The 22,130-nt window shown below is 37.5% G+C and overlaps 1 protein-coding gene across 9 annotated transcripts in view; it reads left to right on the forward strand.

Moving 5' to 3' along the window:
• EPB41L5 (erythrocyte membrane protein band 4.1 like 5) overlaps positions 1-22,130 on the forward strand; it is a 144,688-nt gene that overhangs the window by 117,173 nt on the left and 5,385 nt on the right. For 3 of the 9 annotated variants that reach the window (XM_032353883.1, XM_032353884.1, XM_032353892.1), the window contains 6 exons: positions 3,357-3,485; positions 7,262-7,326; positions 12,133-12,223; positions 14,441-14,515; positions 16,955-16,996; positions 17,356-17,486. In XM_032353883.1, the coding sequence (XP_032209774.1) occupies positions 3,357-3,485; positions 7,262-7,326; positions 12,133-12,223; positions 14,441-14,515; positions 16,955-16,996; positions 17,356-17,486 (533 nt within the window). The remainder of the gene's footprint in view (positions 1-3,356; positions 3,486-7,261; positions 7,327-12,132; positions 12,224-14,440; positions 14,516-16,954; positions 16,997-17,355; positions 17,487-22,130) is intronic. The other 6 variants (XM_032353885.1, XM_032353888.1, XM_032353886.1 and 3 more) reach the window with 6 other exon arrangements.

Raw genomic sequence — 22,130 nt, forward strand, 5'->3', positions numbered from 1 at the left:
ATGTGCTATAATAAAATAAAGTGAAAATATTTTAAAGCTGTTAAACTCAACTTGTATTTCAGTAATTTTTTTATGTACTCATACATCGTAATTGTAGAAAATAGATTTAAAGAAGTAGGAAAATTTAAATCTTCATTATTCACTACTAAGAGATAACTACAGTTAACATTTTTTTTTAAAGATTTTATTTATTTATTTGACAGAGACCACAAGTAGGCAGAGAGGCAGGCAGAGAGAGAGAGGAAGAAGCAGGCTTCCTGCTGAGCAGAGAGACCAATGCGGGGCTCGATCCCAGGACCCTGAGATCATGACCTGAGCCGAAGGCAGAGGGTTTAACCCACTGAGCCACCCAGGCACACCTACAGTTAACATTTTTTAAGACAAATATTTCCAAGCATTTAAATGTGTAATTTTAAAAATAAAAATAGAGTGACACTGCATTGGTTTTTTGTTCGTTTTTTTTTAAAGATTTTACTTATTTGACAGAAAGGTCACAAGCAGGCAGAGAGGGAAGCAGGCTCCCTGCTGTGCAGACAACCCGATGCGGGGCTCAATCCCAGGACCCCGAGATCATGACCTGAGCCGAAGGCAGAGGCTTAACCCACTGAGACACCCAGGCGCCCTGACACTGCGTTTTAAAACAAATCAATTATAAATGATGTTCTTTATTTTGAGGACATATTATAGGCAGTAGTTAACTTGCGTCATCACTGTATTTACTCAGTTACCTGTTGGACGTTTAGATTATTGCTAGTTTTCACTGTCATCATCAGTGCTGTGACAAACAACCTTCTAAATAAATATCTGCCATCATCTGAGTATTTTCCTGGGAAGGAAGTAGTAGGTTAAAGTACAGGCAACTTTAAAGCCTTTATGCTTTTGCAAAAATTGAAAATGGTAACAATTTATACTTTTACGTGTGATATGTGTGTTAATTACTTTTTTTTTTTAAACTTTTATTTATTTATGACTGAGAGAGCGAGAGAGGGAACACAAGCATGGGGGAGTTGGATAGGGAGAAGCTGGCTCCCCACTGATCAGGAGCCTGATAATGGGCCTCAATCCCAGGACCCTGAGATCATGACCTGAGCCAAAGGCAGAATGCTTTACAACTGAGCCGCCCAGACGCCCCTGTGTGTTGAATTCTTGTTTATGTTTGGAATAAAAACAGAAAAAGAAATCTCTGCTTATGTCAAGAGGCAGGTTGCTCTGAGAATCCTATAATGTCAAATATAAACAATTAACAAGTAATTTCAACTCTGAAACACAATTGACTCTGAAAAGAAAATGTCAAAAGTATTTGAATTAGCCATGATTTTTCTTTATCGAGATATAATTGACAAATAAAATTGTAATATATTTAAGGAATACAACACGATGATTTGATATACATATACGTTGTGAAATGATTTCTACAGTTGAATTAATATACCTGTTACCTCATATAGTTACCTTTTTGGTTTCTTTTGTCTTTTGGTGAGATGTATTCTCACCAAATTCTCAAAAGGGTCTACTCTCTAAACAAATTTCAAGTATATGGAACAGATGATTAGCTATAGCCACCATGCTATATATTAGGTCCTCAGAATTTAATTCATGTTATAACTGGAAATTTGTACCTTTTTAGCAGGCTTTACCTATTCCCCACCCATGGCAACCACCATTCTACTTTCTGTTTCTGAGTTGGATTTTTTTTTGTTTATTAATTTGCACATGTAAGTAATACCATGCGGTATTTGCCATTCTCTGACTTGTTTCACTTAGCATAATGCCCTCCAGCTTGATCCATGCTGTTGTAAATGGCAGAGTTTCCTTCTTTTTTTAAATTGAAGTATAGTTGACATGCAATCTTACATTAGTTTCAAATGTATGGCAGTGATTCTATAATTACATGCATTATGAAATGCTCACCATAAGTGTAGTTACTGTCACAGTACAAAGTCATTACAATATTTGACTATGCTCCCTATGCTAAGATTTCCTTGTTTTTAAAGGTCAATAATGTTCCATATAAACATTTACACTCACCACATTTTTGATCCATCATCCTTCCATGGATGTTTATGTTGTTTCCATATCTTGGCTACTGCACATAATACTGTAGTGAACATGGGAGGGCAGAAGTCTCTTCAGAATTGTAATTTTGTTTCCTTTGAATATATGTCCAGAAGTGGGATTTCTGGATTATACTATATGAACTGCCTATAATTTAAAAAGGAACTTTTTTTAGGGACTAAAGGACTTTTTTTAGGGACTTCCTGCAATTAATAGGAATCATTCTCAAGACTAGGCAGTCAAGAGTTTAGTCTAAAGCATTGGTTCTTAGAGTTTTATGTGTATTAGAATCACATATGGAAGCTTCTTCAACATTCAGATTTTAGGGTCCCACACAGAGGCAGATGTGTGGAAACCACACTGAGAAACACCAAATCAGAATAAGCACATTAATTAAATCTTTCAAATCTGAAAGAACAGCATAGTGTGTAATCCCATACATAGCAGCTAATCTGTTTTATGGAACAAAAGCTGTGTCTAAGACTAAGAAAATGTTTAGAGTGAGTTTGTTGTTTAGACCAGCCTTAAATATCAAGCACAGTAATAATAGTGATAAAGTGTTGTTGTTGTTGCCACTCAAGTTAAGTATCATTTGTAGTGCAGATAATTTAAAGTACTTTTTTTTTAAGAAGGCTCCATGCCAAGCAAGCACGGAGCCCAGTGTGGGTCTTAAACTCACCATCAGAAATGAGATCAAGAGCCGTATGTTTAACCAAGTGAGCCATCCAGGAGCCCTTAACCTTCTTAATTTGCTTCGTTCCATTTATTGCTTTTCATAATGGTTTATTTATAATGTTTTCATTGTGACCTTCACTGACTGGACTTGGGCTTTGTTCTGTTATTTTCGTAGTCTATACTTGAGAGGGACTGTTTGTGGTTAAGAAACATAATTCTAAACAAAATCATCTACTGGTGACAGCTCCAGAATTGCAGTGATTAGCCTGTGTAGGGCCTAACCTAAAATCAGTTTAAATACAGCAGACCGCTCATGTTTTCCATGTACAATTTCATTCAAGCATTTGTCCTGAATGATGTAGTTAGTTATTCAGTTGCTTTAAAGACAGGAAATTGGACTTGATGATTTCTTGAGACCCCTACCAATTCATATTTCATGAAATCATTCTCTATTGTGCCTTAGTTTGAAACTGCATGTAAGAGGTGACTATTCTTGGACTAGGACATGACTATTTAAGACACGTGATTTCCTGGTTGTCTGAATATGAACTTTCATCGGCACCTTTCCTATTTCCATATAACTATAGTACATCAGAGTTGCTTACAGTTATATTTTTAATATCTAGGAGGAGGTGGTGAAGTTGACTGAGAAATGTCTTAATAATGCCATTGAGAGCCCAGGATTGAATGCCAGAAGAGTTCCTCCTGACTTGAAGAGTAATATTTTGAAGGCTCAGGTAGAAGCAGTGCATAAGGTAAGCTGCCTTTATTTATTTACTTATTTATTTATTATTATTTATTTTCTTTCTTTTTCTTTTTTAAAAAATTATTTTTATTAACATATAATGTATTATTTGCCCCAGGGTATAGGTCTGTGAATCATCAGGCTGACACATTTCACAGCACTCACCATAGCACATACCCTCCCCAGTGTCCATAATGGTAAGCTGTCTTTAATGAGGATAGTCCTGATGAAGGGAAAAGAACAGCAGAGAGACCCAAAGACACGACCTAGCTAGTGATTAGAGATAGAGAGTAGTACCCATACACATGCTCAAGATGGCAGAATGCCTTCCTGAGTCTCAGTAGAAGCTAGATTAAGAGGGGACAGTCATGGGATAAAAAGTTGAAAGTAAAGACCCTCTAGGGCATAAGAAGTTCTTTTTTCTTTTTAAGTCAAATTCCTATAGAAGTGATTCTCTAATCTTTGCCACTTTTATAGCCAGAAAATGTAATGACTTTGAGTTTCTTATCAACACTAAGTCTGTGGTTTTAGGTCTTTCTTTAGCAATCTGCTATTCCCCACCACCCATCTGCCCTCAGTTTGGCAGAGTTATGTGTCACAAGAGTGACAGTTACAAGGTAAAGGAGTTGGCTGTGGCATTGTGAAGGATGCAGTGGGGAAGGACCAGTCCCCATGAAGTTTATGGCATCCATCTTCTCCAAAGTCAGTTTTTCCTTGGTGCTCCCTTTCAGACTTACCCTTCATAGTAAAATCAGAACAGAATTCCTTCTCACTAAATCACATTATCAACTAGAATTTTGAAATACCCTGTTGTTGAGAAGATGCACTTTATCCACTCTGTCCCCAAGCACAAGCCTTAAAGGGAACTTGAGATGAATTGCAGAATATTATTCATGCATTAGTTATCTATCCTCTCCCCACGAGTATAAACCTAAGACATAATATTTGCCTGTAAAAGTAAATGTAAAATATGACAGTACAGGCTCTGGAATCAAACAACTTGAATTTGAACCCCATTTCTAGTCTACCACAAACTAGTGTTGTGAGTTGGCAAGTTAGTTTCTCTGAGCCTCAGTTTAATTATGTTTAAAAAAGGATATTGGGGGGCGCCTGGGTGGCTCAGTGGGTTAAGCCGCTGCCTTCGGCTCAGGTCATGATCTTGGGGTCCTAGGATCGAGTCCCGCATTGGCCTCTCTGCTCAGCAGGGAGCCTGCTTCCCTCTCTCTCTCTGCCTGCCTCTCTGTCTACCTGTGATCTCTCTCTGTCAAATAAATAAATAAAATCTTTAAAAAAAAAAAAAAAAGGATATTGGTAGTACCTACCCGTGGTTTACAAGGATAAGATAATATAATGTAAAGGACATGGAACATAAAGAGCATTTAATTAAGTGTTGAAATCCCCAATGTTGAAGCTGCATGTTGTATTAGCAGTAGTAATTGTTGTCACTGCCTTACATTTCATTTACAGTTTTGGATTTTTCTTGACTTGAGCAAGAAAAAAATAACTTGAATGACCCTAAAATAAGGAGATTTCATTTTATAGTTAGAAACCTTCCCATGAAGAAAAATCAAGGACCTGATGCCTTCATTGTTGAAATCTACTGAGCTTTTAAGGAAGAAATAAGAGTTCCACACTAACTCTTTCAGAAAATAGAAGAGGAGGGAGCACTTCCCACCTTATTTACTGATACTAGTATTACCCTAGTACCAAAGCCAGAAAAAGATTTTATATGAAAAGAAACCATAGACCAATACCCCTCTTGTACATAGATTCAAAAATCCTTAACAAAATAGACTAAGTAGCATTTACCTCAGGAAAAAAGTTGATTTATCCTTCAAAAACCACTACAGTTCACCATATTAAAAAGTAAATTATCTTGGGGCGCCTGGGTGGCTCAGTGGGTTAAAGCCTCTGCCTTCGGCTCAGGTCATGATTTCAGGGTCCTGGGATCGAGCCCCACATCGGGCTCTCCTCTCACTGGGGAGCCTGCTTCGTCCTCTCTCTCTCTGCCTGTCTCTCTGCCTACTTGTGATCTCTGTCTGTCAAATAAATAAATAAAATCTTTAAAAAAAAAAAAAGTAAATTATCTCAATTCATGGAAAAGGCATTTCACAGAAATCAGTACCCATTTGTGATAAATGCTCACAGCAAACTAGAAACAGAAGGGAGCTTCTTTTCTTTTCTTTTTTTTTTTTTTAAGATTTTATTTATTTATTTGACAGACAGAAATCACAAGTAGGCAGAGAGGCAGGCAGAGGGAGAGGAGGAAGCAGGCTCCCTGCTGAGCAAAGAGCCCAAAGCAGGGCTTGATCCCAGGACCCTGGGATCATGACCTGAGCCGAAGGCAGAGGCTTTAACCCACTGAGCCACCCAGGTGCCCCCAGAATGGAGCTTCTTAAGCCTAATAAAGGACATTGGTGAAAAAAATCTACAGCTAGTCGCACTTCATGCTGAAAAACACATTCATGGCCAGTATTAAGAACTGACCATGCCTGTGTTGGCAGTGTTGGAGCTTCTGCAGTGCACATGGCTGGTAAGAATATAAAATGTTATATAAGCACTTTAAGAAGAATTTGTTGATGTTTTAAACATATACGTCCCACATGATTACACAGGTCCACTCTGAGGTATTTACCCAAGAGAAATAAAAACATAGGTTTACACAGATGATAGTACACGAGTCTTCTTAGCAGCATTATTTGAAATAGGTAAAAACTAGAGACAACCCAAGTGTCCATCAGCAGGTAAACATAAACAAATTGTGGTATATCTTTTCATTGGAATGTTTCTCAGCACATAAAAAGTCATGAATTGGTGGGTGATAGATAGATGCAGCACCGTGAGCAAATCTCAAAAACATCAAGTCATTCTAGTTTTTTTTTAAAGATTTTATTTATTTATTTGACAGACAGAGATCACAAGTAGGCAAAAAGGCAGGCAGAGAGAGAGGAGGAAGCAGGCTCCCCGCTGAGCAGAGAGCCCGATGTGGGGCTCGATCCCAAGACCCTGAGATCATGACCTGAGCCCAAGGCAGAGGCTTAACCCTCTGAGCCACCCAGGCACCCCACATCATGTCATTCTAAAGAGATAGACACTAAAAAAGTAGGTATTATGATTCAATTTACATTAAACTATAGGACATAATGCTCGCTGTTTGCCATGTGTAAGGGTTTTTGATGAGGTTGCATTGGCCAGAAGGGAATATTGTGGGGGTAGTGAAAATGTTGCACATGGTGACTTTGGCGTTGGTTATGCACCTCTGTATTTTTCAGAATTCATCAAACCCTATATTAAAAATGTGTGTGTTTTACTGTATGTAAATGATACTGCAATAAAGTTAAAGGAAAAAAATGACCCCTTCAGAAAAATATTTTAGAATTTCCTCTTAACATATTCCTTGTGTTCAGGAAAAAATAAAAAGCCAAATACACTGCTTAACATCTCTTTCTTCTTTTCATCATGTAAATTCCAAAAATTCTGGCATTGAATCTTTTGGGATTCTGTACATATTGACTAACACATCATGGTATCTTAAATTTAAGTGAGAGCTGTCTAGTACAGGGTGTGAATTTGTGTGCTGTTGAAGTGGAAGCGTGGATTATTAATTTGGATGTGGGATGGGGCCGTAAGAGGTATAGTATGGATATTTCCATGGACAAGATATGATTACCTCTAGAACTGAAGCAAAGTGGTATTTTTGTTCTTACTGGAAAGAAGTATAAATTTCTTGTGACTTTAGTATCCTCAACAGATGTTTATAATTTTTTTATGATTTCATTTTCTTAGGTTACAAGAGAAGATAGCTTATTAAGTCATAAAAACACCAGTGTTCAGGATGCTTCCACAAACAGGTACAGTTCTGGGTTAGACAGAATTAAATTGATGTTTTTCTCCTCTTCACTTTTCTTTTTTTGGTCTGTTTCCTCTTTTCCAGTGTATCACCTCATAATTGCAGGCTATTTGAAAGATCGCTTGAATTCACTCTTCTGTCCATTACTTGGCTGCTTACTACCTAGTTTTAGATTATCTGGAGGTACTTCTAATTTGTCTCTCTGCATTCTCATTCTTTTACTGAATCAAACTGCAGAGCAAAAGCAATCTTTAAAGATAGTTTTAATCTTATACATGGTGTGGGATGTATATTATTTCTCTTAATTCTAGTGCCATCCTGTTATCGCAGTGGCCTTGTTCTTACAAACTTTTTTATTATGGGCCCTCACATTATTCGAGTAAATTTATTTGCTGTTCTCTCCAGGTCCCTTCTGCTTCTCTTTTCTTTAATGAGTATTAGGCCATTTATTTGCTTTGCTAGGCTTTTATCCCCTGCTCTGTGCCAGTTTGTTTTTGTTCATCACTGTGTATCCAGTGTTCTCTGCTTTGTCAGTGCTAAACATTGTTGAATGAATGAATGCTGTTCCTCTTCCCGTTATTCAGAATGTATTCAGTGAGGAATTTCCTGATTAATCATACTCAGTTCCAGATACTGTAACCAAAATAGCCCTTAAGCATATAGCATGCTTTGTATATACAACTTTATAGTTAGTATTCAGCAAACAAGCTAATTGATGATCGGGGTAAAACTGGAATTAAAATGTAACTTTTTCTTTAATTTCAGTAAATCAGTTGGCCCACAATATTTTTATTAGAGCCTTTTAGAACTTCATCAAAAAAATTTTTTTCTTTTTCTTTCTTTCTTTTTTTTTTTTTTTAAGATTTTATTTATTTATTTGACAGAGAGAGAAATCACAAGTAGGCAGAGAGGCAGGCAGAGAGAGAGAGGGGGGAAGCAGGCTCCCTGCTGAGCAGAGAGCCCGATGCAGGACTCGATCCCAGCACTCTGGGATCATGAGCTGAGCTGAAGGCAGCGACTTAACTCACTGAGCCACCCAGGCACCCCTTTTTTTTTTCCAATTAAGAGGATAGTGGGGTTAGAGGCCTGCCCAGTTCATCGACCTCTTAAAGCTGGAAAGAACCTAGAATGTACTCCAACTTCTGGATTTGCTTTTCTAAATGGCTGTTGATGTTTCCCCATAGGACTTGAAATGTATTTTCTTTCTTTCTTTCTTTCTTTCTTTCTTTCTTTCTTTCTTCCTTCCTTCCTTCCTTCCTTCCTTCCTTCCTTCCTTCCTTCCTTCCTTCCTTCCTTTCTTTCTTTCTTTCTTTCTTTCTTTCTTTCTTTCTTTCTACAGAGAAATCATGAGTAGGCCGAGAGGCAGGCAGAGAGAGGGGAAGCAGGCTCCCTGCTAAGCAGAGAGCCTAATGTGGAGATCATTCTGAGGACCCTGAGATCATGACCTGAGCTGAAGGCAGAGGCTTAACCCACTCAGCCACCCAGGCACACCTGAAATATATCCTTTAAGTTCTTGTTTAAACTTGGGTCTGTTTCTGGACCTTTTACTTTTCTGTTGTCTGTTTTGTTCCTGTGCCATACAACACTTTTAAGAAATCCCTGTACCCCCTTTTTTAATTAATAAATTTTATTTATTTATTTGAGAGAGAACTAGAGAGAGCACAAGCAGGAGGAGCAGAGGGATAAGTAGGCTCCCTGCTGGGCAGGGAGCCCTTTTTGGGGCTCAATCCCAGGACCCTAGGATCATGATCTGAGTTGAAGGCAGCTGCTTAACTGACTGAGCCATCCAGGTGCCCCTACTGTACTCCCTTTTGAAAAAGGAAATATTTCAGGCACAGAGGAAACTACGGAGATTATATATTGGCTGTTTACCAAATATCAAGCTTTGTAATATCTTGCAAGCTTTGTAATATCATACAATACTACATTTTGCTGTAGTTGATTTTAGACCATCTTTATCTTTTTTATTGAGTTGTAATTCCCATACCATAATGTTTTCCCTTTATACAATTCAGTGCTTTTTAGTATACTGACAGAGTTTTGTACCATTACCACTGTCTAATTTCATAATATCTATATCCTCTAAAAGAACCATTACACCCATTGCAATCTCTCCATATATTAGATTTGCCTACTCTATAGACAGTTCATATCAGTGGAATCACATAATATGTGGGCTTTCATATCTGACTACTTTCATTTAACATAATATTTTCATGGTTGATCCATACTGTATCATGTATTTGTACTTCTCTTTAGGGCTGAATAATGTTTCATTGTATTACGTATTCCACATTTTGTTTATCCTTACATGAATTGATGGACATTTCTGTTGTTCCCACTTTGACTGTTATGGTATGCTATGAACATTCACATACAAGAATTTTTGTAGACATGATTTCAATTCTCTATATACCCAGGAGGGTGATTGCTGAGTTAATCACGTAGTAACTCTGTGTTTAACTTTTTGAGGAATTGCCAAACTGTCTTCCAAAACAGCTACAGCAGTTTCAGTTCCCACCAGCAATGTATGTGGGTACCAGTTTCTCCACATCCTTTCCAATGCTCATTATTCTCCATGTTTAAAATTATAGCCATCCTGGGGCGCCTGGGTGGCTCAGTGGGTTAAAGCCTCTGCCTTCGGCTCAGGTCATGATCCCAGGGTACTGGGATCGAGCCCCGCATCGGGCTGTCCGCTCCGCGGAGAGCCTGCTTCCTCCTCTCTCTCTTTCTACCTGCCTCTCTGCCTACTTGTGATCTCTGTCTGTCAAATAAATAAATAAATAAAATCTTTAAAAAAAAAAATTATAGCCATCCTAGAGAGTATAAAGTGTGTCTCATTGTGGTTTTGATTTTCATTTACCAAAATGAGATTGAGTTGATGAATGTTGAATGTCTTTTCTACTTTGGAAAAACATCTATTCAGATCATTTATTTTTGTATTAACAGCTTTATTGGGATAAAATTTAAATAATGTGTGATTCACCCATTGGAAGTATATAATTCAGTGTTTTTTTGTTTTGATGTATCTGAATTTTTAAAAAATCATATTCCCTTATTTTAACTACATTTTTATTTTTTTTATTTTTTTTTATTTTTTTTTACTACATTTTTAACTACATAAGTCAGTCACAGTTTATTCATTCTTTTATTAATGGGCTGTGTTGTTCCAAATTAGTGTTGTGCATGTTCTTCCTTATACATGTTGTGAGGATTTTTTTAGGGTGTATACCTGGGAGTGAAATTGCTGGGTCATGACTGAGCAGAATGGCTGCAGAAGCTTTTCATCTCCTTCTTCCTGTTTTTTGCAGAAGTATAAATTGTATACATACATCTTTTCTTGAAGGGTTGGGAGAATTTGTTGTAAGAAATATTACACTCCTTTTATTGTTCATTTTTTTTTTTTTAAGATTTTATTTATTTATTTGACAGAGAGAAATCACAAGTAGGCAGAGAGGCAGGCAGAGAGAGAGAGGGAAGCAGGCTCTCTGCTGAGCAGAGAGCCCGATGCGGGACTGGATCCCAGGACTCTGAGATCATGACCCGAGCCGAAGGCAGCGGCTCAACCCACTGAGCCACCCAGGCGCCCCAATTGTTCATTTTTTTTTTTATATTGAGTCCTTTCCTCTGAGCTGTTGCTTCTTTCTGAAGCACAAAGTTATTTTTTCTCTCTTTTACATTTTACTGCTTATTCTTCAAGTTCTGCATTTTCATTACTGTCTAAGAATAGGTTTTTTAAAAAAAATTTTTTTAGTATTCAAGGTGGTCTTTCAATCTGAAGATGTATATGGGTCTTTTTTTAGTTCCAGAAAATCATAAGCCATTACCTTTTTGAATGTCAGGTATCCATTAGTTGAAACATAATGATCATTTCTGTTTCTCATAACTATCCCTTCTTATTTTTTATCTCTTTGCCTCTTTTTGCTTCATTGTTATGGGTCCTAGCTTCCACCTCATTAATTATGTCTCACTTTTTCAATCTAGGATATATTTCTCATTTTTTCTTATTCTCCTTGTAGGCTTCAGGACCTGCTCCTAATTACACACTTTTCAGCAGTATTAGGAAAGACTGGGATTTCCTACTTGATGTGTTACCTTGGTGAATGATGGCCTTTTGGCTCTAGATTCCCCCCCGTTTCCTCCCTGGTGTTGAAGCCATCTGTGAAACTGCTTCTGTTCCTGTTATTCTTACCTGGGATTAGACACTGTTGTGATTCCTGCTGTCAGGCCTAGTAACAGATTCTCTGGCATATACCTCTCACCTGGCTAGTCCTGTTGTACTATCTGGACCACTCTAGGTATTCTGGACCACTCTAGGTATTGCTTCTGCCTTCTACAGTAGGGTGTCCAGCCTGTGTCATTAGATGGTGGCTTCTTCCTATGGTTTTCTGACTATTCTCCAATATCTCAGGTATTCTGGGTAGTTTTTAGTCCACTGAGCTTTCCCATTCATGTATTTGATGACAGCCTTTAAAAATCATTCAATTTGATCTATCTTGTTTGTATATTTTTCTTTTTAAAATAAATCTTTTCTGAACTTTCAGTGAGATTTAGTAGAGAAGCAAAATAGTCTACCATTTTGATCCATCTGTGAATGCACCTGGTGTGGATATGAAAACTGTTACATGGTGGGTGGAGAAGGGTCTCACATATGAATGCAACACTAACTGCTGTTATGCTCCTCACAGATTGTCATTTCTTTTTCCTCTACATGAATTATTGCTCTTCTTTCTGAAGTCCTTTCTTCGAACATGTTCCTTATGCCTGTATAGGTGCTCCATGATGTGAGTTTATCTTTTTCTTCCAGTGCTGTATTAAATGAGAATAATGTGCCCTTCCCTGAAGATTCTCTTGCTCTGATGCATACCACACCTGCAGCAAATGGTTCTGTTCTTAAGGTAATGGACACTTGGCTTTGAAAGTTTCTGCAAAGACCATATTGAATTGAGTCCTGTGGTATAACCACAGATGTTGGTGATTTCTGACTGACACCAGAACTTAAACTGTAAGAAAAGCATTGAGCTTCAGTTCTCTGGAGAGACTCCCATTGTCAGAGTCTTTCACAAGAGTATCTCAGGGCTTCTTCAGTTTTTCTGTTAGTTGTTGATCTTTTTGTTTTAGGTAATCTTTGTATTTTTCATTTTTTGATGCTGGCTATACCTCCCTAATGTCTCAAACACTAGATGACGCATAGTAGGCACTAAATAAATAATGATTTCTTGAAACACCAGCACCCTATCATTGTGTAGTATAACCAGCTCGTCATAGCCCTTGCTTTTCTGCTCCTGGTCATGCCCTTACCAGTCCAGAAATCATAGAAATCTAGTTCATTGCCCATTGAATGTTTTAATTCGCAAGTTAAATGAAAAATTACCCTTATAAATGAACATTTACCATTTTGCTCTTTAACCATATAAATGCATTAACTGTAGTAATTTGTCAAATATTTCATAAAAAGAAGTTAGGAATCACCCGTATTCCTGCTATCCAAAGACTTATAATTGAGATTTAGGTGTATAATTTTTCAGACTTTTGGGTTTAAAAAAATCCAACTTAAAATATGTTCAGTCAGGAGCTTCCTTTCTGCTAATTAAAATCCTAAAAAGATACATTGACATCTTTGATCATTGAAAATTAAGTGAAATCTGAAATTTTTTTAGAACAGAGCAGGTCATTTAATTCAGAGATTTATTGCATATTATAATATGTACCAGATAGCATGCTAGTCTCAAAAATTCGAAGGCTAAACATGGACTCTTTTTTCAGAATGCTTACATTCCATTGAGAGAGTGAATTTTAATACATTATGGGAGAGATATATACATGCTGTTTGGGGGCACTCAGGTCACAGGTGGGAGGTGGTGGCAAAAGAGGAGGGAGATGTGAGAAGGGAGAGACAATTTTTTTTTTTTTAGAACAATTTTTTCCTACCTGGGATTAAAATTAAGTGGAATGTTGAGACATAAATAGGAGATTGACCACAGCCTGAAGACAGATAGATGGAAATAGGACTGTATAAATGAAGGGCCTTTTTTGTTATGTTTACTACACCCTAGATACTTACTTTTCCTATTTCCAGTTTGGAATTTTATCTTTATTATCTTTAAATTATTCCTACCGACTTACCTTCTTTCTTTCTCTCTCTCTCTCTCTTTCTTTTTCTGTAATACAGAGACCCATCTTCCGTTAGGTGCTTCAAATACTATTTAAAAAGTATTGATTAATATTTATGGGGGAAGTTCATATTGTACTCTTTTTCAAACAGTGAAGTACTGGTACCTCTGGATAAAAAGGTCTTCGGAATTTAGGCATCTTCTTTACTTACTGTCTCCTGTGCTGAAACTTTTATCTCTCTCTTCCAGTCTAAGAGCTAAGAGGCAGAACAGTCCCTTTTTTTTTTTTTTTTTAAGATTTTATTTATTATTTATTTGACAGAGAGAGAGAGGGAGAGAGAGAACACAAGCAAGGGGGAGCAGCAGTTGGAGGGAGAGGGAGAAGCAGGGCTTCCCACGGAGCAGGGAGCCTGATGTGGGGCTCCATCCCAGGACCTTGGGATCATGACCTGAGCTGAAGGCAGACAGACACTTAACCGACTGAGCCACCTAGGCACCCCAAGCCAGAGTAGTCTTAACCCTACCTGAGTTTTGTCTCACCAAAAAGAGTAGCACTATGAAAATTCCCATAAAACTGCTTTTTGGTTTTTTTAAAGATTTTATTTATTTGAGAGAAAGAGGGCATAAGTTGGGCAGAGGGCCAGAGGCAGAGGGAGAAGCAGACTCGCCACTGAGCAGGGAGCTCAGTGTGGGACTCGGTCCCAGGATCCTGAGATCATAACCAAAGCTGAAGGCAGACACTTAACTGACTGAGCCAGGTACCCCCATAACACTATCTTTCTCAACTTCTCGTTTTGGTCTAGGTTCCCCTCCAAGCAAAGTGGAATCACTATAATAACCATGATTCCTGAGTATCCATCCCTGTTTGTTTAAAGGTTAACACCAACAAAGGCTGGGTCAGAATTATAAGTTGAGAGGATATGGAAAAAATTTAGTTTGATGATTAATGAGTCATTTAACAGCTATAAATATTAACAGCTATAAATATTTTATCATTCATAGGATGCCACAGATGAATTGGATGCCTTGCTTTTATCTCTAACTGAGAATCTAATGGACCACACAGTCCCCCCTCAGGTAAATGGCTTTAAAACAGCAAGTTGGAAAGGAATTTCTATTTTGAAAAATACTCCTGCTACATTCCAATTTTTGCCTTTTTAACCGCATAGTAAAACTGTTCATTTAAGAGGTCATATTTCAGTAACCACTTAGCCTTGCCTTTCTATTAAAATTTCACCAGTTTAAATTTATGTGTCACTGTTTAGTAACCACATGTTACTGTAAGCCTATTTGTAATCCAACACTGTATTAAGTAATGTAAGGAAGTATATGGGGATAAACATAAAGAATTTGAAACAATAAGGACATAGAGCATAAGAGTGGTTGGCACTGAAAGTATGGCTTGTTACTGCAGTATGGGAGATAGTATGTGTTGGGTACTGTGACCAAATTATAATACAAATAAGAAACAATGCTTTCCCTCCAGAGACTTACTGTACAGTTGAGATGAAGGATGTACAAATTCAGTGTGTTATGAGTAATATGACAAGAATTGCTGTGGCAACCAGATGTCATTTTGAAGACTTGGAAGTACAGATGGTACTTTCTCTGACCTGAATGTTTGCTTAGATCATTAGTTTTTAAACTTGGGTGTGTATCAGAATCACCTAGAGAGTGTATTAAAACACGGATTGCCAGGCTTCACCTTCAGAGTTTGTGATTTGGTGGTGGTGGTGGTGGGGGTGTTGGTAGTTAAGGCCTGAGAAGTTGCATTTCTAACACGTTCCTGGTAATGCAGATGTGGTCTGGGAACCACCTTTTGGTAACCACTAGCTCAGATCAGTAAATAGAAACTTTACCAAATGATAAGGATCATAAGTCTGGAAAAGTGAGCAGGCAGAAGACAAAAGGGATAGTGTCAGTGTTGAGCCATGATAATCCTTTATAAAGATAAAAGAAGTAACTTCAGAGATTAATGCAAGATGGCCTAAAGCCCAGAGAAGGGGGCGCCTGGGTGGCTCAGTTGCTAAGCATCTGCCTTCGGCTCAGGTCGTGATCCCAGGATCCTGGGATCGAGCCCCACATCAGGTTTCCTGCTCGGCGGGAAGCCTGCTTCTCCCTCTCCCACTCCCACTGCTTCTGTTCCCTCTCTCGCTGTGTCTCTTTCTGTCAAATAAATAAAATCTTTAAAAAAAAAAAAAAAGCCCAGAGAAGGACTTCCTGGGGCCTAACTTAGAACCTTATTCCATGTGCACTCTATCATAAGTGGAAACGGTGATGAAAATCATTGATTAAACGACTTTTTAATTTTTTTTATTTTTTAAAGATTTTATTTATATGACAGAGATCACAAGTAGGCAGAGAGGCAGGCAGGGGCAGGGGAAGCAGGCACTCTGCTGAGCAGAGAGCTAGATGTGGGACTCGATCCCAGGACTCTGGGATCATGACCTTAGCCAAAGGCAGAGGCTTTAAACCACTGAGCCACCCAGGCGCCCCTAAACAACTTTTTTATATCACTGATACGTTTTCCCTTTCCTGCAAATTTAGAATGCTGCTTTTGTTTTAAATCAAAATCTAGAATATCACATATTTTAGATTCTGCATATTTGACTCTCCTTTCTGTTACACTTAATAGATTTCTCTGTTATTAGAAATACAACACTCTACTAATAACTTTAGCTTTTTTATTGATTTTGATACAGAGTAAGGCCTGCCAAGCATTTTATGTAGCTGTTTTTAAATTTTTGCTTCTTAATTCTTTCAGAAGATTTTTAGAATAACTTTTTCTGGTGCCACCCCTCCAAAAATCCTTTGGATTTTTATTTGTAAATGCATTAAGTGCATAAGTTTATTTGGGGAAAGAATTGATATATTTATAATAATTTGTGTTCTTAGCTAAGACTACAATATTTTTCTCATTCAAGACTTCTGTTTCTATTCTTAAACTTTGTCATTATAACCCCCCCCAATATAAGTTCTATACTTTACTATTCTCATTATTTCTAGGTCCTTCCCAATTAGTCAAGAGCAATATGAGTGTTTCTATATGCATGAATGATAATTAGAGAATGACTTGTATATAAACAGATTTTTTTTTCTATGTACTTTCTTTGTGCTCTTCATTTGGATTAGTCCCAATACATTGTTCAGGATGCTACCAAGAAGGCTATGATTATTTATAATGAACTGAAATGTCAGAAAATAAAATGTTAAACTGGGTGCTGGGTTTGGGGGGTGGGGGAAGTCCTATTAATATGGAACTGAAAGTAGTAGTAGCTTTCTTGAAGTAGAACATTTTTAAATTAAAGAGATTCTTAAAATTATAACAGTTTCTTAAGTGGTGAGTATGACATCTGTGTTGTAGAAGAGGATCTTGGATTCAAAGTGCATGTCACCTCGGGGAGCCATTAAGAACTGTCTCCCTCTACAGTGCATTCCGGAGAAGAAAACATAGTGAGCATGATTATGAAAACAAGTCTTCCCTAAAAGTAAACACATATATAAAATTTATTTTAGGTATCTTCAACATCCATGATCACACCACGGTGGATTGTACCAGTAAGTTAATGATAATTTGCAGTTTTTATTTGGTTACCCTTTCAGAGTAAGGCCTAAAGGATTACCAGAATCTTGTTTTTCCTTAAAAATGTGCGTTCATTCCCAAAGTTCTGTTTACTGAACTTAATGGCTTCAAACTAGTGATTTAGTGTTTCTGTTTATAAAGGCTTAATGCTGCTGATGAAAACAAAAATAAAAATCTAAGGTGGAGTATGTTAAAAAACAAACCAAAACAGCCCATGACCATCAAAATCCTCTTATTTATTACCATAATCATTAGGGAAGGTAGCTTTGGAGCTGAACTGCTGATGCCCAAGCCGGTGTTGTCACCTCTGCTCAGGTGTGTCTGTCTCCCTCAGCAGAGTGGTGTTCTTTCCAGTGGACTGGCAGGAAGTGGACCACCCTTGGCAGGGAAGGAGGGACATGGTAACAGAGAAGTGGTCTCGCTGATTTCTCCCCCAGCACCATTCTTGGTGGATGCTGTGACCAGGTGAGGAAATTATTTCTCCATTGCAATTCTTAGGCATCTGTTAGGAGGAAAAAATAATAAAATTAATATATTTATAGCAGTAATATCAGTTCTTCTTTAACTGAACTTAATTGAAACTGGATAAATTTTTTCCCTATTTAGAATAGTGTTTTTTCTCTTTTCTTGTCTATAACAATTTTCTACAAAATCATGAGGTAACCCTTATATATTTTTATGAAGTCTTCATAAATGTTAACATATTAACAGGCTTATCTTTTTTTTTTTTTTTTTAAAGAATTTATTTATTTATTTGATAGGCAGAGATCACAAGTAGGCAGAGAGGCAGGCAGAGAGAGAGGAGGAAGCAGGCTCCCTGCTGAGCAGAGAGCCCGATGCGGGGCTCAATCCCAGGACCCTGGGATCATGACCTGAGCCGAAGGCAGAGGCTTTAACCCGCTGAGCCACCCAGGCGCCCCTAACAGGCTTATCTTTAAAAATTTATATTAAAACTCATTTATGTCTTTTCCTTTCATTTTTTACTATTACATTGTCCATCTATAAGGTGAAGAGTTACAGATAAGAGTAAGGTTGGAGATTCCCAAGATGAGGGCTCTGATTGAGACACCTTTTACCAATACCTGTTACAAGTTCATTTCAGCATATTGCTTGCCACAAACAGAAGCTAGACTCAAAAAAACCTTTTGTCTGGCGTGTAGTTCTTCAACTCTTCATTGTTAGGACCCAAACTGTATATATTTTGCAGAAGATGTACAGCTGCCTTCATTCTCACCTCAGACTTTTCCTGTTTCTCACATCCTCCTGGTGTTGAGAGTGTAGGTCAGTCGAAGTAGATGCTTTCCTAATTAAAGAAGAAATGTCCTCATTAATTAGAAAAATTGTTTGAGCTGATTAACTTGAGAGGAATTGATAGTTTCATTTTAAAGTTGTTCTCTTATCTTCACAGTCTTCAAAGTAATACAATCACTCACTCAGCAAACACTTATTGAATGTCTGTTATGTACCAGGCATTGATATTATCTGGTTTGGCAGCACTGAAGATAGCAGTGAACAAAAGAGGCATGGGATTTGCCATAGGGAATTCATATATAGTTGTCAAATAGCACTGTGTACAGTTTTAATAGGTTATTTTTCTAACCATTTATATGCCTAGTAATTGCCACTGTAAAAATAAAGATTATGTGCAAAGAACCAGGCGATAATGCTTTGTAATTGAGTTTACACAACAAAATATGAGTTCTTAGGACTTCTAAATTAAAAATTACAGATGAAAGAAGAGATTGTCGACATTTCTTCCCAGAACAAAATAGTCATAGAGGAATTAAAGAGATCAAAAAGGACAGGTAGAAGTAGTGCACCTGAAACTAATATAATGTTAAATGTCAATCATACTTAAAAAAAAAAAAAAGATAAATGAATCTGGGGAATAGAATAGGGTCTAGAAACAAACTCACCCATAAACAGTTACCTGATTTGTGAAAAAGGGATGGTGTGGTTCTCGGGGAAAGGATGGCTTTTTAGTAAATCAGCTGGACAAATTAAATACCCACATGGGAAAAGATGAATTTTGACCCAACCTCAGACCATACACAAAAATCCATTCTAGATTGATTGCAGATCTAAATGTGAAACATCAGATAATAAAGCTTTTAGAAGAAAATATAAGCAAACATTCTGGAGATCAGGAAATATTTTTTAAACAGGTCAAAAGCTTAAATAATGGGGAAAAAATCAATAACTTGGATTATATCAAGAACTTCTGTTCATTAAAAGAAATGATTTCAAGATCTCAAAAAGGGAAGCCAGAGAGAGAAAATACTTGCACTTCCTCCCTCCTCCCCATTGATCTCCATCTATCTTTCTTTGCCAAAGGAAAGAATCTTTTATATGTTTAGAATATATAAATCTCTTATAAATCAATAAGAAAAAAACAGATAAATAGAAAAATTGGCAAGACTTGAAAAGGCAGTTCAGAAGGGGTTATCCAGGTGGTCAATTAGCATACATGACAGTGTACAACTTGACTAGTCATTGAGGAATACAAATTCAAACCACCATGTAATGACCACTGTCTATTACCAGAATTGCTGAAGTGAAAAAGACACCTAGTATCAAGTGTTGGTGAAGGTATGGGACAACTGGAACTTTTTAAATTGGAATAACCATGTTGGAAATAGGTTTGGCAGTATCTACTAAAGCTGAACATACCCAGTGACTCAGTGATTCTATTATATACATACCAGTAGAAATATAAATAAATGTCTATCAGAGGACATGTAAAAGAATGTTTATAGCAGCTGTATTCATAATAGCCCAAGCTGAAAACTTTCCAAAACCCCATTAATAGTCAACTACATAAATAGCAATATAGATAATTGTGTAAACATAATTATGTTTATTAGTTTGTTGTGTAGCAAATTGTCACATATTTAGCATCTTAAAACAACACACATTTATAATCTCATTTTCTGTGGGTCTAAAGTCTAGACACAGTTTTGTGGAGTCCTCTGCAACTACCACAAGCCCATTAGTTAATGAGTTTCTCTGGTATGTAGTCCAGTGTAGTCTAGTGCTTCACTTTTAAATATGAATAGGTGCTTTCCTCATAAGTGTGAAGAGAGCCAAAGATTTCCAGAAGGGTGAGGAAAACCTAAAACCAGTAAGCTGAAAAAGAAGCAGGGAGGACAGAAGGGAACATGAGTATCAGAAACTTCCCAAGTGATAGTTTTATGAGAGAGGAGATGCTGTATACCTGCAACACTAACAGGAAATGAAAAAGAAAAGAAACAGAATCCTCAGTGTTCTTAGAAATTATTAACCATGTTAAGAGTAAAATCCAAGGAATGTGTGGAAGATAAGGTTGAGGAAATCTCCCAAAAAAGTAGAAGAATAAGATGAAAACTGGGACAGAAGAGAATGGAGAATTAGTCCAGGCAGCCCAATATATATGAATTACTGAAAAACCAGAAAGAAGAATAAATAAGATTGTCAGAGGAATTGAGATTTCTCAGAAGTACTTCAGTTTTGTTTTGTTTTGTTAAGATTTTATTTATTTGAGAGACAGAGCATGAGCTGGGGGAGAGGGAAAAGCAGACTCCCCATTGAGTAGGGAGCCTAATATGGGCCTGATCCCAGGATCCCGACATCATGACCTGAGCCAAGGCAAACACTTAAACGACTGAGGTACCCAGGTACCAAAAAGTACTTGAGTTTTTAGATTGAGTGGGCCTGAGTACCTAGCACAAAGAATGAAAATAGACAACGCCAAGGACCATCATAAAATTTCAGAATATCAGAGTTAAGAAAGGATATGTAAGTCTTCAGAGAGGGAGGTAAAAAAGATTACATGAAAGGATTGGTAATCAGAATGAACGCATACTTCTCTGAAAGCAGGAAGTTAATGGAACAATGCCTTCAGAATTCTGGAGGAAAATTATTTTTTATCTAGATGTCCAGACTGTCAGGTAAGTGTGAGATTAGAATGAGACCTGGAGTTTCTCTAAAATATATACTTCCCATGCGGTTTTACTCAGGCATTTACCTACTAGAGGATGTGTTTCATTAAAACAAGGTGATTATCCAAGGAAGAAAACACAGGACCCAGGAAACAGGTATAGGAACTGACCAGGAGGAAGGTAGAAGAAAGTTCTGAGGCAGCAGCTTCCCCACCGGTCTAGGAACAATTCTGTACAGATTTGAAGAAGGGGTACAGAGTTCCAAGAAGGATATTGCCAAGAAAAAAAAACACAAATATGTGGTCTACCCCAGTTTTTGAAAAGTTAAATTACACGTCTGAATGTACTATGGTGAGGTCCATGGTTCTAGCTGCAAGCTTAAGGACAAATTAGAAATAAGTACAGAAAATGGAACAAACAGTGAAAAAAAGGAAGCAGTTCTTCAATCCAGGAAGAGCAAATTATATAAGAAAAACTATAATATGCTTATATCAGTTGTGAAGATATTTGCATAATTACAACAAACACTGAATATTAACATCATGAAAATTGTTCATTTAACTGTGTTGAAAAGGTAGGAAGGAAGGATTAGGGAGCTGGTGAGTGGGCTCTAAGAATGGTAAGCTTTTATAGTCCATGGCAGGAAGTCACTATGGAAATAGGCCCCTGGATTTTTGCTAGTTGTACATCAGAATCACCTGGAGGGCTTGTTAAAACACAGCTTAGGGGGTCCTGGGTGGTGCAGTTGGTTGAGGATCCAACTCTTGGTTTCAGCTCAGGTCGTGATCTCAGAATTATGAGCCTGAGCCCAGCGTTGGGCTCCACACTTAGCACTCAGTGGCTGAGTCTTCTTGAGATTCTTTCTCCCTCTCCCTCTGCCTCTCTCACTTATGCACATGCACTGTGCATGCGCTTTCTAAAATAAATAAATCTTTAAAACAAACACAGCTTACTGGGTCCCATCCTCAGAGCCTACTATTCAGTTTGCCTGGGGTGGTGCCTAAGAATTTGCACTTATAACAAATCCCAGAGACAACACTTAAAGAAACAGAGATACAGAAAAGTGAAAGAAAATGCCGGAAACAAAAACAAAAAACAACTGTTGAAAGTATTTGTCTCTATGTAGTAGAAATGGAGAGGGCTGTTACACATGACGGCTGTTTCAGCTATCAAGCTTGTTCGTAGTTTTGAC

The sequence above is a fragment of the Mustela erminea genome, chromosome 8 (assembly GCF_009829155.1).
Source record: "Mustela erminea isolate mMusErm1 chromosome 8, mMusErm1.Pri, whole genome shotgun sequence".
In the NCBI taxonomy this organism is placed as follows: domain Eukaryota; kingdom Metazoa; phylum Chordata; class Mammalia; order Carnivora; family Mustelidae; genus Mustela; species Mustela erminea.